At 35.3% G+C, this 15,280-nt stretch overlaps 1 protein-coding gene across 1 annotated transcript; it reads left to right on the forward strand.

Moving 5' to 3' along the window:
• The first annotated feature begins 14,130 nt into the window (after positions 1-14,130).
• Positions 14,131-15,072, forward strand: LOC102123832 (olfactory receptor 51V1-like). The gene has a single exon (XM_005580241.4). It carries the CDS (start codon positions 14,131-14,133, stop codon positions 15,070-15,072), a length of 942 nt encoding a protein of 313 aa, XP_005580298.3.
• Positions 15,073-15,280: the final 208 nt, after the last annotated feature.

Below are 15,280 nucleotides of genomic sequence, written 5' to 3' on the forward strand. Positions count from 1 at the left end.
GAGACTCCGTCTCAAAAAATAAATAAATAAATAAATAATAAAATTACAGAGACAGTAATCCTGATTGAGCCAACAGTTCCACAACGTGGTTTATCTTGATTTTTCTCTCTTTCCTTCCTTTACTACAATGTAAATTCCACAATAGTAGGAATATTTTTTCTCCTGGTCATACATTTATTTCTGGTACTTGGCATATAAAGGGTGGAAATAAATACGTATTCCCTGATTTTAACAAGTTCCATTATGCCTGCCAAACTACTAGTCTTTTTCCCTTCCTTTTTTATATCTTCTTTATTTTTATAATTTCTTAGAGGCCCACTGATATATTTCATATTTGCTAGAATCTAGAACTCTAAAAATAATCCAACAAATTACTTTGGATTTTAAAAGTGTCTACTTAGGGAGGTAGAAAAGCAAATGGTTGATATACAGTGTATATCATGATAGAGGTAAGGTCTGAGTCCTATGGAACTCTTAACTTCTAAAGTCTGTTTTAGTTGTCTATTTTTATACATTTTATACATTAGGATTTAAGAGTTAAGAAAAGTTGACTGGAGGTACTGAGATGAGAAAATGAGTGAAAAATGAGATAAGAAAATGAGTAAAAATCACAACAAATAGCAGCCAGAGGAAAGTGGATTGGGTATATCAAGTAAAGTTAGCAGCATGTACTAAGACGTGGGACAGAAACAGGATAAAGAAAGTGCAAGTAATGGAACATAACAATAGAAGACATTCTAGAGGAAGGCCGAGGAAAGGCAATGGCAAGGAGTGGATATCAGAGCTTTAATCAAGGTTTTACATTTAATTAATTTGTATATTTATTCTATTTGTTAAGATTAATCTTCTTCAGCCAATTTTATATTTCTCAGGACATTGAAATGCTCCTCTTGGAGAAGGCTGATGCCCACCACCATAATACTACTCACAATAACCAGGGTCACTCTGAAGATCTGCTGGGAAATCATTTCACATACATTTTAAAAAATTATTCAGCAGTCTGCTATTATTAGAGTTTTTATTTGTGAATCCCCTTAAATGAAGAGTATTTTATTTTGCTGTTTTCTCTTTATATTTTATAAATCTCTCTTCCTATTTTTCTCTTTATGTCACACATGTGCATGCACACACAAACACAGACACACACCCCCCACACTAAAGTGGGGGGGGCGGGAAACAAAGTGATTTTTCCAGTTCTCACATAGTCACTCAACACAGAACGGAACACTCTGACACCAGATATCTAAGGGTTTTTCTTAACACAACTAGCAATTCTGTAGCGGACATCAACTGGATGTCCTCTAATTCCATTCAATTCTGACACTATCCACATGGAGATAGCATAAAGTCCTACTGGGTAAGGGTTCAGTCCCATAAGATTGCCACCACTTAGGGGTCATAAGACCAACAAAGAAGTTATAATCATTGAGACTGTGATTAAAATTTTACATGGTACAAAAGGTTTATCTCTACTAATCTAGTTCTTAAAAGATAGTCAAGAATTTTCTCAGAGAACGATGAAAAGTGCATAACAGGTATAGGGAGCAGCAAGTACAAAAAGTGTCTGACCTAACATGCATTGTTCAGAGAACTGACGGTTGTTTAGTAAAACTGGAGTGTGGAAGAAATGATAGACAGGTCAGATCATGGACCTCATATAACAAATATGTTAGGACAAATTTATGATATCAAATGAGGATTCTATTGCAAATATTCCAAAAAAGATTCAATGTGGGCCAGGCACAGTGGCTTATACCTGTAATCTCAGCACTTTGGAAACCCAAGATGGGAGGATCACTTGAGCCCAGGAGTTCATAACAGTGGAAGAAATAAGAGGCAACAAATAAATTAACAGTGGTGTAATAGATAGGAAACAGGAGTAATGTCTTTTTGTGTAGAATAGGAGTTTCATATATTGTTGGGGGATGGAAAGTGTTTTGGTTGATATGACTCAACTCTTGAAAAAACAAAAAGCAAAAAATAATGTATTAATTTATGACTGTGAACCAAGCACTCTTCAATTTGGTGTAGTTAAAATAGTATAAAATATACTTTTCTCATAGAGATGCCAGTGCAGAACAGAAGAGAGATAATTTAAAAATAAAATATAAGACAGGGGAAAGAAAACTAAAAAGGTAGAAGGTTAAGAGAATGGAGATGGGTGATTTTCTGAAATGTCTGGACTCTACTAAGTTGCCAACTTACAAACTGCCTTTAGAAATGTGGAAGCACTTCAGGACCTTTCTTATGACAAGGGGTTAACATGAATATACTCCAGCCAAGCACTCCTTATTTGTACAAATTTTGTTTTCAAAATATCTCAAACCACATGTAAAGAATTTGGGGAAAAAAGAAAATATTATGAATATAAAATATATGTCTTTATTTATACAAACCATAATTTTCAACATTTTATTCTAAATACTAATGTAGATCCACATCTGAGATCTAAAATTAAGTGAAGGTCAACTATTTTTAACAACTACAATTTACATTCTCCAAATTTCAGAGTTCTATTTTTTCCCAACCTAAACCACCATTAACTTCTCCAGTTCTTCAATTTCTCTTTATCTTGAAAGATTTCCTCAGAGCAATACAGATCTGCTTGGTCTTCAGGCTGTACACAATTGGGTTTAGCATCGGGGGCAGGGGGAGGTAGATATTTCCCAGGACTGCAGGTGGTAATGGAGAACTTCTGTGGCTGACTCGATACATCACAGTTATTGCCAGATGAGGTCCATAGTAAATCAGAACAATAAAGATGTGAGGCAAACAGGTGTTGAATGCCTTCATCTGGCCTTCTCTGGAAACAATGCCCAGGACTACTTGGAATATCAGAGCATAAGAAATAACTATTAGCAGAAGTAAGCTGCAAAAGAAAAGATAACCAAAACCAGCCCATAGAAAATACTGATTTTGACTTGGCCACAGGCTAACTTCATGACATTTGGATGGAAACAGTAGGAATAGGAGAGTGTGTGACCTTGTAGAAAGGAAGCCTCTTGAGCAGGACAGGCAATGGAGTCATGAGTGCTGCACCCCTCAGCAAGGCTTCCAGCCCTACTCAGGTAACACATGAGTTGGTAAATGTGGTGGTATATTGTGGGGAGTGACTGATGGCCACAAAGTGGTCAAAGGTCATGGCTGACAGGATTCCTGAGCCCATAGAAAAGAATGTATGGATGAAAAAGGGTTGATTGAGGCAACTATCAAATGTAATTTTACAGAGGTCATGGATAAAGACCTTGAGCACGGAGAGAAGTATGGAGACAGGACAATATCATCTCCAGCCAGCATGGACAAGAAGTGGTACCAGGGCTTCTTTAGATAATATGCTCATTCTTCACCAAGTATATGACTATACAGTTCCCTGCCATTGGTGTCAGATACATCAGACTCAAGAGTGGTTCCAGCCACGGGTGGACTCACCCTAGCCCTTGGAGAGCAGTGAAGATTAAGAGAAAGGGCTGAAATGTTGTGGTATTGGGTTCTGACAGAAAAAACTGTGGAGAAGCCCTGCTCAAAACAGTCTTCCTGACATGGATGCTAAGGAGAAAGAAAATAAAATGTCACATTCAGGGGATTCCACTGACTTAGCACAATGCTGCCAATGAGTGAGAAAGACTAAGAATGAGGGACTTAGCCAGAAGAAAATGCTCTGAGTAATTTTTATGCTTGGGATGAAAAGTTCACTTTTTATTCTGAGATAGTTGTGGGATCAGACAATCCTTTTATTAAGAATATCCATAAATGGTCCCGACGCAGTTGCTCATGCCTGTAATCCCAGCGCTTTGGGAGGCCAAGGTGGGCAGATCACTTGAGGTCAAGAGTTCTATACCAGCCTGGGTAACAAGGTGAAACCCCATCTCTACTAAAAATACAAAAATTAGATGGGCATGGTGGTGTGCACCTGTAATCCCAGCTACTCAGGAAGTTGAGGTAGGAGAATTGCTTGAACCTGGGAGGCAGAGGTTGCAGTGAGCCAAGGTTCTGCCACAGTACTCCAGCATGGGTGACAGAGCAAAACTCCATCTCAAACAAACAAACAACAACAACAGCAACAACAAACCACCATCATTACCACCACCACCACCACCAAAACAAACAACAAAAAAGAATACCCATAAATGGCGTGGCAATTTGTATACCCAGAGGAAAAAAGTTTGAGTTGAAGATTAGTGTACTTTGTGTCAAGTTCATTTTTAAAGCAGTCAGATTCAGGATCTTAAGATGAGAATTGTTCAATGGTAAAAACAAGTAGCTGGTTAAAAATACAGTCCACTTAAGATTCTGGTAAGGGAAGACACTGAAGATCTTGGATAGCCAATATTGGATAATTGATCTTGGATAGCAGGCTAACCAATATTTCGGAATTGGTGGACACTGTAAGAGAAACATTCTGAGCTGAAACAGATATTGAGTATCATTTCTGCACCACCGCCCCCGCCCATCGTCCCACTGTGTGTGTGTGTGTGTGTATGTGTGTGTGTGTGTGTGTGTGTCCTGAGATGAATACTTGTAAAAATCTTTCCAGAGGGAAATCTTTTGATTTCCAAACCAAGATATCTAACTGCCACTGCACACAAATAAGATAGGAGATACCTGTTGTCTAAAATAATCTCTTTCCCAGTTTGGCATAGAATATTCAACATATTCCAATACTGAAATATTACTTTACTTATCATTTAACCTTTATCCTGTAAGTGTAATCTCTGTGTCTACTTCGTTTCTTACATCTGTAATATAAAAACTCAAATTATATACATGTTAAAAAATAGACATAACGATTCTCCTTTGACTTGAATTCTCATTCTAATTGCATCCTGATACTCCTCATATTTGGTGTTACTAATATGTGTATATGGATATATATATATATATATATATAAAACAAATACACTGTATTATTTGTATACTTATTTATATACATATATACATTATTGTATGTACAAATGAAATATATATATATATACACACACACACACAAAATCATTACCCATGTGTCTCTTCTTTATACTTTATAATCTGAGAGTTTTTTTTCTTTCAGAGAGATTGAGTCTCAATACATTGCACAGGTTGGGCTAGAACTTCTGGCTCAAGTGATAACATGATTTATTTTGCAAATGGTCACATTTTTAACTAAAAGGGAGCCCTAATATTTATTATTACATAATAAGAGGCTAAACTCTTAACTGGGCAACACACAGTTGTACAGATTAGATTGTTTGCTCATTTTGATGAAATATTCATGTGACTCAGTGGTACACACAATGTCTTTGAGCTTTGGGCAGTATTTGACCATCTCAATTGTTTTGTTCAAGGAAAATTATCTTTCTTCACTTGTATAGAATTGCATTACTTTGATTTTTCTCTTAGTTTAATGAACACTCCTTAGACATTCTTAAAAGTTTTCTCATTTTCTGTGTATTAATAAATATGAGTCTGTTCTCTATTTCTAAGTTCCTTATTGTTGATTTTTTTTATTTTACTTGCTTTTAAGTATATGTATTTTTTATTATATTTTCTTACTCTAGTTCCATATACTTCAAACTTAACATTTCCAAAACTAAAGTTACTTTCCATCCCATGTCTTAAATGTCTCTGTTATAGAGCCATCCAATATTCTCTACATACTATCCCAATAGGACATCATCAGACCTATCCTAGGTTAATGGATTCTGCCATTAAAGGGTCCCATTCACTTAGTCTAATGAATATTTAAATAGCCATAATTTTAAAAAAATGCCATTTAATCCTGAACTTTAACTTTACTCTTTGTTGAAGAATACAGTAACAGCATGAAAAGGCAAGAAAAAGTATCATTTTAATAAGAAGACAATCTAATTGTTCAAAAATATGGACTTGAACAAATAAAATTTTATAACTCCAAATATTAGAACACTAATAAATTTTTTTAATGAGGTTGTAGAGAACTTCAAATTAAAAAAAAAAAGTCTATAAACAAGTCTTTATTTCTCTTTAATCTCTTCCATAACTGTAGATAACTCTTTGTGTCTTGTTTCTCTCATGTTTTCAATAAAATGAAAGTTATTAAACATGCATTAAGCACACGTATGTTTATTGCGGCACTATTCACAATAGCAAAGACTTGGAACCAACCCAAATGTCCATCAATGACAGACTAGATTAAGAAAATGTGGCACATATACACAATGGAATACTATGCAGCCATAAAAAAGTATGAGTTAATGTCCTTTGTAGGGACATGGATGCAGCTGGAAACCATCATTCTCAGCAAACTATTGCAAGGACAGAAAACCAAACATCGCATGTTTTCACTCATAGGTGGGAATTGAACAATGAGATCACTTGAACACAGGAAGGGGAACATCACACCCTGGGGCCTGTTGTGTGGTGGGGGGAGGGAGGAGGGATAGCATTAGGAGATATACCTAATGTAAAAGATGAGTTAATGGGTGCAGCACACCAACATGGCACATGTATACAAATGTAACAAACCTGCACATTGTGCACAAGTACCCTAGAACATAAAGCATAAAAACAAAAGTGCATTAAAAGTTAAAAGAGGAAAGTATATTGAATTCCACTGATGTAAAAAAAATCTGAAGATAAGAAATTCTTTTATAAATTAATTCTAGGCAAATATATTAAATATAAATAAAATACAAGTTACAAAGAAAAATGATAAGAGAAAAGTAAGCAAATATTTGGAGAAAAAATCAATATCAAACAAATAAGAATATAAAGGATTTGTTAAGGAAATGTATTATATGAGAACCAGATTTCCAAAAAAGAGAAGAGAGATATTGATGGAAGGATTATATAAAAAAAATTATATAAGATATATACTTATATCTATTTCTCATATAATTATATATAGTATGTATATATAATGTGTATATATAATGTGCATATATATACATATGTGCATGTGTACACACTTATATATATTAGCTAGAAAGAGATTTTTGTTATCACTTTGAAAGAATACATGGGGTAACAAAGAATGATGAAAATAAACCTACTTTATCATGCTATTTGAATGAAAAATGAAAATCTCTTAAATATTTATTGATAAATACTTACTGATAATAAGAAAAAGAAATCAACATACACATACAAAAGAAAAGGAAAATGTTTGTATAACAGAGAGAACAAGATAGAAGTCATACTTCTAGTTATTAAACCTGTTTACGTAAATAATAAAATACACCCCTGATGTTAAAGATCTGTATTATTTTTCTTTTTTTAGATGTAGAATTCTATAGACATCTAGTTATCAATCAAGAGAGAAGATAAAATAAAGATATTTTCAGACATATAAAAACAGAAAATTTTGACCTGAATATAATGTTCTCCAGAATAATAAGGGATCCTTGCAATAATAATAAGACCAGCAAAAATAAATGAAAGATGCATAAAGTAGAATTTCAGGATTCCAAAAAAAAAAAAGTAAGACTAGAGTGACTGTTGATTGTGGCAAAAAGATAAATTGAATTAAAATGTGAATTATTTAGAAAACGAGGTAAAGGAAACCAGAAAATCAATCAAACAAACAAATAACAACAACAACAACAAATAGCAATAGATTCACATATGTTAGCGCTGCACAAGACAAGAATGTCACATCCTGGCTGATGAATAGAAAAAAAAATCTTTATAGCAGCATGATTTATAATCCTTTGGGTATATACCCAGTAATGGGATTGCTGGGTCAAATGGTATTTCTAGTTCTAGATCCTTGAGGAATCGCCACACTGTTTTCCACAATGGTTGAACTAGTTTACAGTCCCACCAACAGTGTAAAAGTGTTCCTATTTCTCCACATCCTCCCAGCATCTGTTGTTTCCTGACTTTTTAATGATCGCCATTCTAACTGGTGTGAGATGGTATCTCACTGCACATGTACCCTAGAACATAAAGTATGGAAAAAACAAAAAAAAAAGGAAAAAAGTCTTTAATCATGTTAAACTTTTAGGCTGGAAGGGTACCCTTCTTTAACTCCTGCCTGCCCCCTCCCCACCCTGCAAATTTCCACTTTAAAAAAAAAAATTAAAAGATACACACCTCTCCTAATGTGTTGAAATTCTAAAAGGAGCAGGTTCTCCAATCTTTCTCATGCAGCCTGATGTTCCCTGTGTAATGTCTCTGCTGTAAACTACATGTGTCCTTTCTCTTTTGGAATCCATGTATTCAACATTTTAGTGAATAAGTAAATATTTATTGGAAATACTCATTATATACAAGAGATTGTTCTATGCTCTTAGGATTTGTTGGAAGAATATTTTTTGCTTCTGACATACTGCATATAGTATTTTTTTAAATCTACTTTTTAACCTTCATTTTATTGAGACATTATTATTATCAATTTATATTAAAATCTGAAAAGGTAATACATTTATAATTCTAAAAATTGAGCCAAGTAATCTTTCCTCAATCTTTTCTAAAAAGGTTTCAAAATCTCTGAAAAGAAAATTAAATTCAACAAGGTTTTATGCATCATGCAATCATTGTCATACAGAATATTTTTGGCTAGATATATAAAGTTATTGTCTTAAAATACACTAAAAGTTGAAAGATAAATATGAAAGCATGCAGTTACTATTTGAATTACTGTAACTATTATCAGGAAAATTCGCTTCCATTTCTCTAGTTTAGAATTTCTTGAATCTAATTGTTATCCAATCTATGACCAAGATAATATAGGGATGAGATACAAGTTTTAATTTCTGAAACAGTCTAGATTTCAGAAAAAGAAATACCAATAGTCATTTATAAGTCACTAATTATGTGCCTTCTCAAACAGAACCCAGGTACTGTATTAACAGAAAAAGAATAATTAAAACTCATCCAGAAAAATGCATAGGAAGAGAATTTTAGTCAAATTAGAGACCAGTAGACTGGCCTCTGATATTTATGAGAGAGAGAAACTGAAAGGAAAAGCTTGTTTCTTAAATAGAGAATCTTGCTAAAATGGTGATGGAGTGAGACTGGACATGTTTTGCAAGGTCCAGATTGTGAAGAACCCTAGAAAGTCCCCAAATGTTTCTAAATAGCATGATAATATAATCAAATTTTTATTTTAGACAATTTACTTTAGCTACAGCGTGGAAAATTACTTCACAGGAAAAACCTGGTGAAGAGAAATACATTTTGAGACTATTTCAATTCTTCAGGAAAGAACCTGGGTTACAATTGTACTAGGAAAATGTCATATCCATAGTTGGCATGGATGCTCCAAAGTTTCTATGTAAGTTTCTGTGTTAAAGAAATTACGAGGCCACAGAACAGAAAAAGACAAATAAAAGGAAGCAGGGTGGACACTGAATTATGTGGAGCATCTGAATTCTAGGGATATGAAGTATTCATACTTTGTGGGTTTTTTTGTTTTTTTTTTTTTTTTTTTTTTTTTGAGACGGAATCTTGCTCTGTCTCCCGGGCAGGAGTGCAGTGGCCGGATCTCAGCTCACTGCAAGCTCCGCCTCCCGGGTTTACGCCATTCTCCTGCCTCAGCCTCCCGAGTAGCTGGGACTACAGGCGCCTGCCACCTCGCCCGGCTAGTTTTTTTTTGTATTTTTTAGTAGAGACGGGGTTTCACCGTGTTAGCCAGGATGGTCTCCATCTCCCGACCTCGTGATCCGCCCTTCTCGGCCTCCCAAAGTGCTGGGATTACAGGCTTGAGCCACCGCGCCCGGCCATACTTTGAAGGGAAGAGTATCAAAAAGGAGAGAGTTGCATATTGTGAAAATTTTGGAGACATGGAAAGAGCGTTTAAGAATTCAGCATAGTACTTATTAGCATGTACATGTGAAAAAAACGACTTTAGGGTGGGGAAAATATCACCCTAGAAGTTTTATAAATAACTATGATTAATACTCACTCATGAACATGAATAAAGTTTATTTCTGTTGGTCAAAATGGAAAACTTTATAACTCAAAAAGTATTTGGTAGAATAATCAAAAAAGTATTGGCTGGGGGAAATTTGCAGTAGACTAAATATTATCTGGTGCCATCTAAGAAACCTTAAATACAATACCAGAAATGATCAGTCTGCTTCCATATAACATGACTTTCTTCCATAACAACTCTCAAGAATGTGTATAGGAACATACCATTATCTAGCAGTTACCAAAGTAAATTTCACAACATCTGGCATGCAATAAAAAAATTTGGCATGCATGCATGAGCAACAAATGTCACTTAATGAAGAATATACCCAGTCAATTGAGCCCAATTGTCACTAAGGTTAGACATAGTGGAAAAAAATTCAAGATTGTAATTATAATTGTATTTTACATACTCACATATTTAAGGCTGGAAAGATATAAAAAAGACCTAATTAATACTTCTATAAATAAGAACTAGAATGTCATAGATGAAATGCACAATAAATAAAATTAAATGCAGATTAGACATCGAATAAAAAATCAGTCAACTTGACATAACAATAGAAATAAATCAAATAAAATCAGAGAGAATAAAAGGATAAAATGACCAAATTAGACACACAGTAAGCAGAAGGAATAAAATGTCAAAGCAGACATAAATTAGATAGAATACAAACAGAGAAGAATCAATTAAACAAAGTTTTTGTTTTAAAAATACAACTAAAATTTATTATAGATTATACTGATATGTAAAAGAAAATAATGGAATGTCATGAGCGATCTTTTGCCAATAAATTTTTCAAAAACTTAGAAGAAATAGGCACATTTCATGAAAGACACAAACACCTTGCAGCACTACTTACAATAGCAAAGACTTGGAACCAACCCAAATGCCCATCAATTATAGACTAAATAAAGAAAATATGGCACATATACACCATGGAGTACTATGCAGCCATAAGAAATGATGAGTTCATGTCCTTTGCAGGGACGTGGATGAAGTAGGAAACTATTATTCTCAGCAAACTAACACAGGAACAGAAAACCAAACACTGCATGTTCTCACTCATAAGTGGGAGCTGAACAATGAGAACACATGGACACAGGGACGGGAACATCACACACCAGGACCTGTCGGCGGGGGGGTGGTTGGGGGCAAAGGGAAGAAGAGCATGAGGACAAATTCATGCGGGGCTTAAAACCTAGATGACAGGTTGATAGGTGCAGCAAACCACCGTGGCACACGTATACCTAGGTAACAAACCTCAAGTTCTGCACATGTATCCCAGACTTAAAACTTAAAAAAAAAAAAAAAGAAAAATATAAAGTGATTATAACTAAATATATTAAAGCCATTAAATGTTGAGTTGCAAACCCTCACACACAGGAAACTCCACATATAGATGGCTTCACTTGTGATTCTATATAAAAGCTGGAAGAGAAAGTAATACCAATTCTACATTAAGTCTTCCAGAAAAGTGAAGTGGATGGAAAACTCCAATTCATTCTATGCAGGCAGTTTCAAAGTCAGGAAAATGCATTAAAATAAAATTAAACTGCAGATAAATATTTCTCCCAAAGATAGTTGGTAAAAACATAAGACAAAAATCTCAGCAAATGCGATCCAGTTATTTAACTTTCAAACGACAGTCAATGTAGCATAGCACACAGAGAGATTAAAGAAAAAATACTATTGTAATCTTGCAGTTGCAGAAAAATAATACACCTGACTGAAATCTACCCATGCAGAAGTCACTCATTTTTCCCGTATGTTTTCTATCTTAGTGATTTATATTAACATCTATGATCCACTATGGAAATTGTATGTGGTCAAAATTACTATGGAATTTACTGGCCGGGCATGGTGGCTCACGCCTGTAATCCCAGCACTTTGGGAGGCCGAGGAGGGCGGATCGTGAGGTCAGGAGATCGAGACCATCCTGGCTAACATGGTGAAACCCTGTCTCTACTAAAAATACCAAAAAAAAAAAAAAAAAAAATTAGCTAGGCATGGTGGCAGGCGCCTGTAGTTCCAGCTACTCGGGAGGCTGAGGCAGGAGAATGGCGTGAACTCGGGAGGCGGAGCTTGCAGTGACCGGAGACCGCACCACTGCACTCCAGCCTGGGCGACAGAGCAAGACTCCGTCTCAAAAAAAAAAAAAAAAATTGCTATAATCAATTTATGTCTGTGTTCAGTAAACATATATTAAACAACTACCTACAGCGGAGACTGTATTTAAATGTATATAAACATGAACCATCTCTCAATCACATGGTGTACTATATTTAAATGTTTATAAATATAAAATATCTCTCAATCACATGGTATAATGAAGACATACACATTGAAAAATAGTTGCACCATGGCCAGGCTTGATGACTCATGCAGATAATCCCAGCACCTTGGGAGGCCAAGGGGAGCAGATAGCTTGAGTCCAGGAGTTCGAGATCAGCCTGGGTGACATGGAAAAACCTGTCTCTACAAAAAATACAAAAATTAGAAATTAGCCAGTTGTGGTGGAGCACGCCTGTAGTCCCAGCTACTCAGGAGGCTGAGGTGGAAGGATTGCTTTGAGACCAGGAGGCAGAGGTAGCAGTGAGCTGAGATCCTGTTCCCATGCTCTAGCTGGGCAACAGAGTAAGACCCCATTTCAAAAAAAAAAGAGAGAGAGAGAGAGAGAAAGAAAAATAGTTGCACCACAAGCATTTAATTAATTCTATGTTAGGAACAGGAGTAAATTACCTTGGGTGGAAAGAATTCACTCTGTCATTGAAGGCTAGGAATGACTTCACAGAAATGGTGATGTTTCTTTTCTTTTGTAACTTGAACTTTCCAACCATTTTAGCTACTTTATCTTTTTATTTTTAACCTTTTTATCTCAACCTTGTTAGTAAACACATTGCATTAGTCATTGCTGTTTGTTTTGACTGAATCCTTATCAAAATATTAGCATACCTTGAATGTAATTTCATTTCAGAATCTATCTATCTATCTATCTATCTATCTATCTATCTATCTATCTATATTAGATTTGTTAGCTCCCCCTTTCTAAAACTACTGTTTAGTTCCTCATTTGTATACTGAGAATAATGCTTAGGTGCTCATATAAATTAGTTTTTTTATATTTATAAATTTTCATTCTTTAAAAAGTCAAATCACTACCTCTTAAAAAATAGTTTTTAATTACCCAATGATATAAGTCATTTTAGTAGACTTTTATAAAATTCCATTTATAATCTGATATCCTAGAATTATTCTTACAAGCTCTAATTATTCATAGATTTTCTTAACCAAAGAAACTCATATTATGCTGCCTTATCTACTTCATATGGGACATGCTGAAAATATTGGGTAGTAGACATAGATCTATAGCAATCTAGACTAAGGCTACTTTATGACTATTTAGTTATTATCAAATACTGCTTGCTTATATAACTGACTTTATTCTACCTATAAAGAGCTGACATAGTCATAGATAAACCAGATAATAACAAATATTTGTCTAGGACTTTGTTTAAAATGCAGGCCAATTATATTACATATGAAAGACATAAGAAATAACAGTATTGTGAGATTTAGAAAGGAAGAAATCTTACAAAGAGTAAACAAGTGCATGAAAATGAAGAAAAAGTCCATTTTAAATAGGTAAATAATTTGCAGAGGAGCTAAACAATGTGGAATGTGCAAAAAAGTTCCAATTCCACTTGGTTTATATAGTTTCTCTTGAATAAACTTTATGTTTCACAAAGTTTGGTTATTTTAAACAGTATATACCTTTTGGGATCTTATCCTTTGGGGAAAGTGAAAGAAACAGCTGCAGCACGCAAGAATAAATGATCTAATTTCATATTCTCTTAAGGATGATGCCACCTATAGCAGTGGTACACACCTGTGATCATACACTGTCTTCCTTTAGGAATGAACAGAGACTCCCAGAAGTCTATCCTAAAACCTAACTCCCATGTGACCAGTAACATTACTGTTTCTTCATAAAATTCCCCAGTCTTCTGTTATTCCTAGTCACCAGCACTGGACTGTCTAGACAAGTAATTTTTTTGGCCGGGTTTTTGTCCATGTCTAGAAAACCAGGTTTTTGCCCTAAAGGGTAAGGAATAAGGTCTCTATTTTGCTGAATTTATGACAATTAGAGAAATTGTATTTTATTTTCTTCCTAAAGGCAGACACACATTACTAAAAATTAGGGGATTACAAACCTATGTAATTTGCATGTTTCTGGAAGTATTTTCAATCTTCTATTAATGTCTATCTCTAACTCAAACTTCAGTAGTTCCAGATTTGTTCTCACTGGTTTTCCTGGCCTAGAAGTTCACTATCCCTGGCTCTGCATTCCTTTCTCCTCCATCTATGCTCTGGTGTTCTTGGGAAACTGCATGGTGCTCCATGTGATCCGGACTGAGTCAAACCTCCACCAGCCTATGTTCTATTTTCTGGCCATGCTGGCCCTCACTGACTTGTGCATGGGGTTTTCTACTGTGCCCACGGTGCTGGGGATCCTGCTGGGGTTCATTCAAGAGATCAGCCTGGATTCCTGCATTGCCCAGTCCTATTTCATACATGGTCTGTCCTTCATGGAGTCCTCTGTCCTCCTCGCTATGGCTTTTGACCGCTACATCGCCATTTGCAACCCACTGCGCTATTCTTCCATCCTAACTAATGACAAAATCATGAAGATTGGGGTGGCAATCTTATGTAGGAGTTCTTTGCTAATACCTCCAGTCATCATCCGTTTGAAATTCTTGAATTATTGCCATCCTCACATCCTCTCTCACTCCTTCTGCCTGCACCAAGACTTAATTAGAATGGCCTGTTCGGACATCCGCTTTAACAATGTCTATGGTCTGGCCCTTGTGATCAGTAGCCTGTTGTTAGATGCAGTGCTCATACTTATCTCCTATGTTATGATTTTGCATACAGTCGTGGCCATTGCATCCTGGGAGGAGAGACTCAAGTCTTTGCAGACCTGCGTATCTCACATCTGTGCTGTTTTGGTTTTCTACATCCCAATCATTGGTCTGACCATGGTGCATCGCTTTGGGAAACACCTCTCACCACTGGTTCACATCCTCATGGGCAATAGCTATATCCTTTTCCCACCCATGATGAACCCTATTATTTATAGTATCAAGACCCAACAGATACGAAGAAGAGTCCAGAGATTGTTCCCCTTGAAAAGAGCCTAAGTTTAGATCAAATTTATGTATTTACAAGCCAACAAATGGGTTGTAAAAATGTCCAAGTCAGTAAGTATTTAAACATAAAGTTAATAACTTCTGTTAGTTATAATTTACGTGTTACAAATACCTTCCTCTTCATTATCTCACAATCATCATGTTAGTAACATTGATGTGTAATATTGTGATCAGTTTTATAAATCTGAAAATGCATATA

Source organism: Macaca fascicularis, chromosome 14 (genome assembly GCF_037993035.2).
Source record: "Macaca fascicularis isolate 582-1 chromosome 14, T2T-MFA8v1.1".
Classification (NCBI taxonomy): domain Eukaryota; kingdom Metazoa; phylum Chordata; class Mammalia; order Primates; family Cercopithecidae; genus Macaca; species Macaca fascicularis.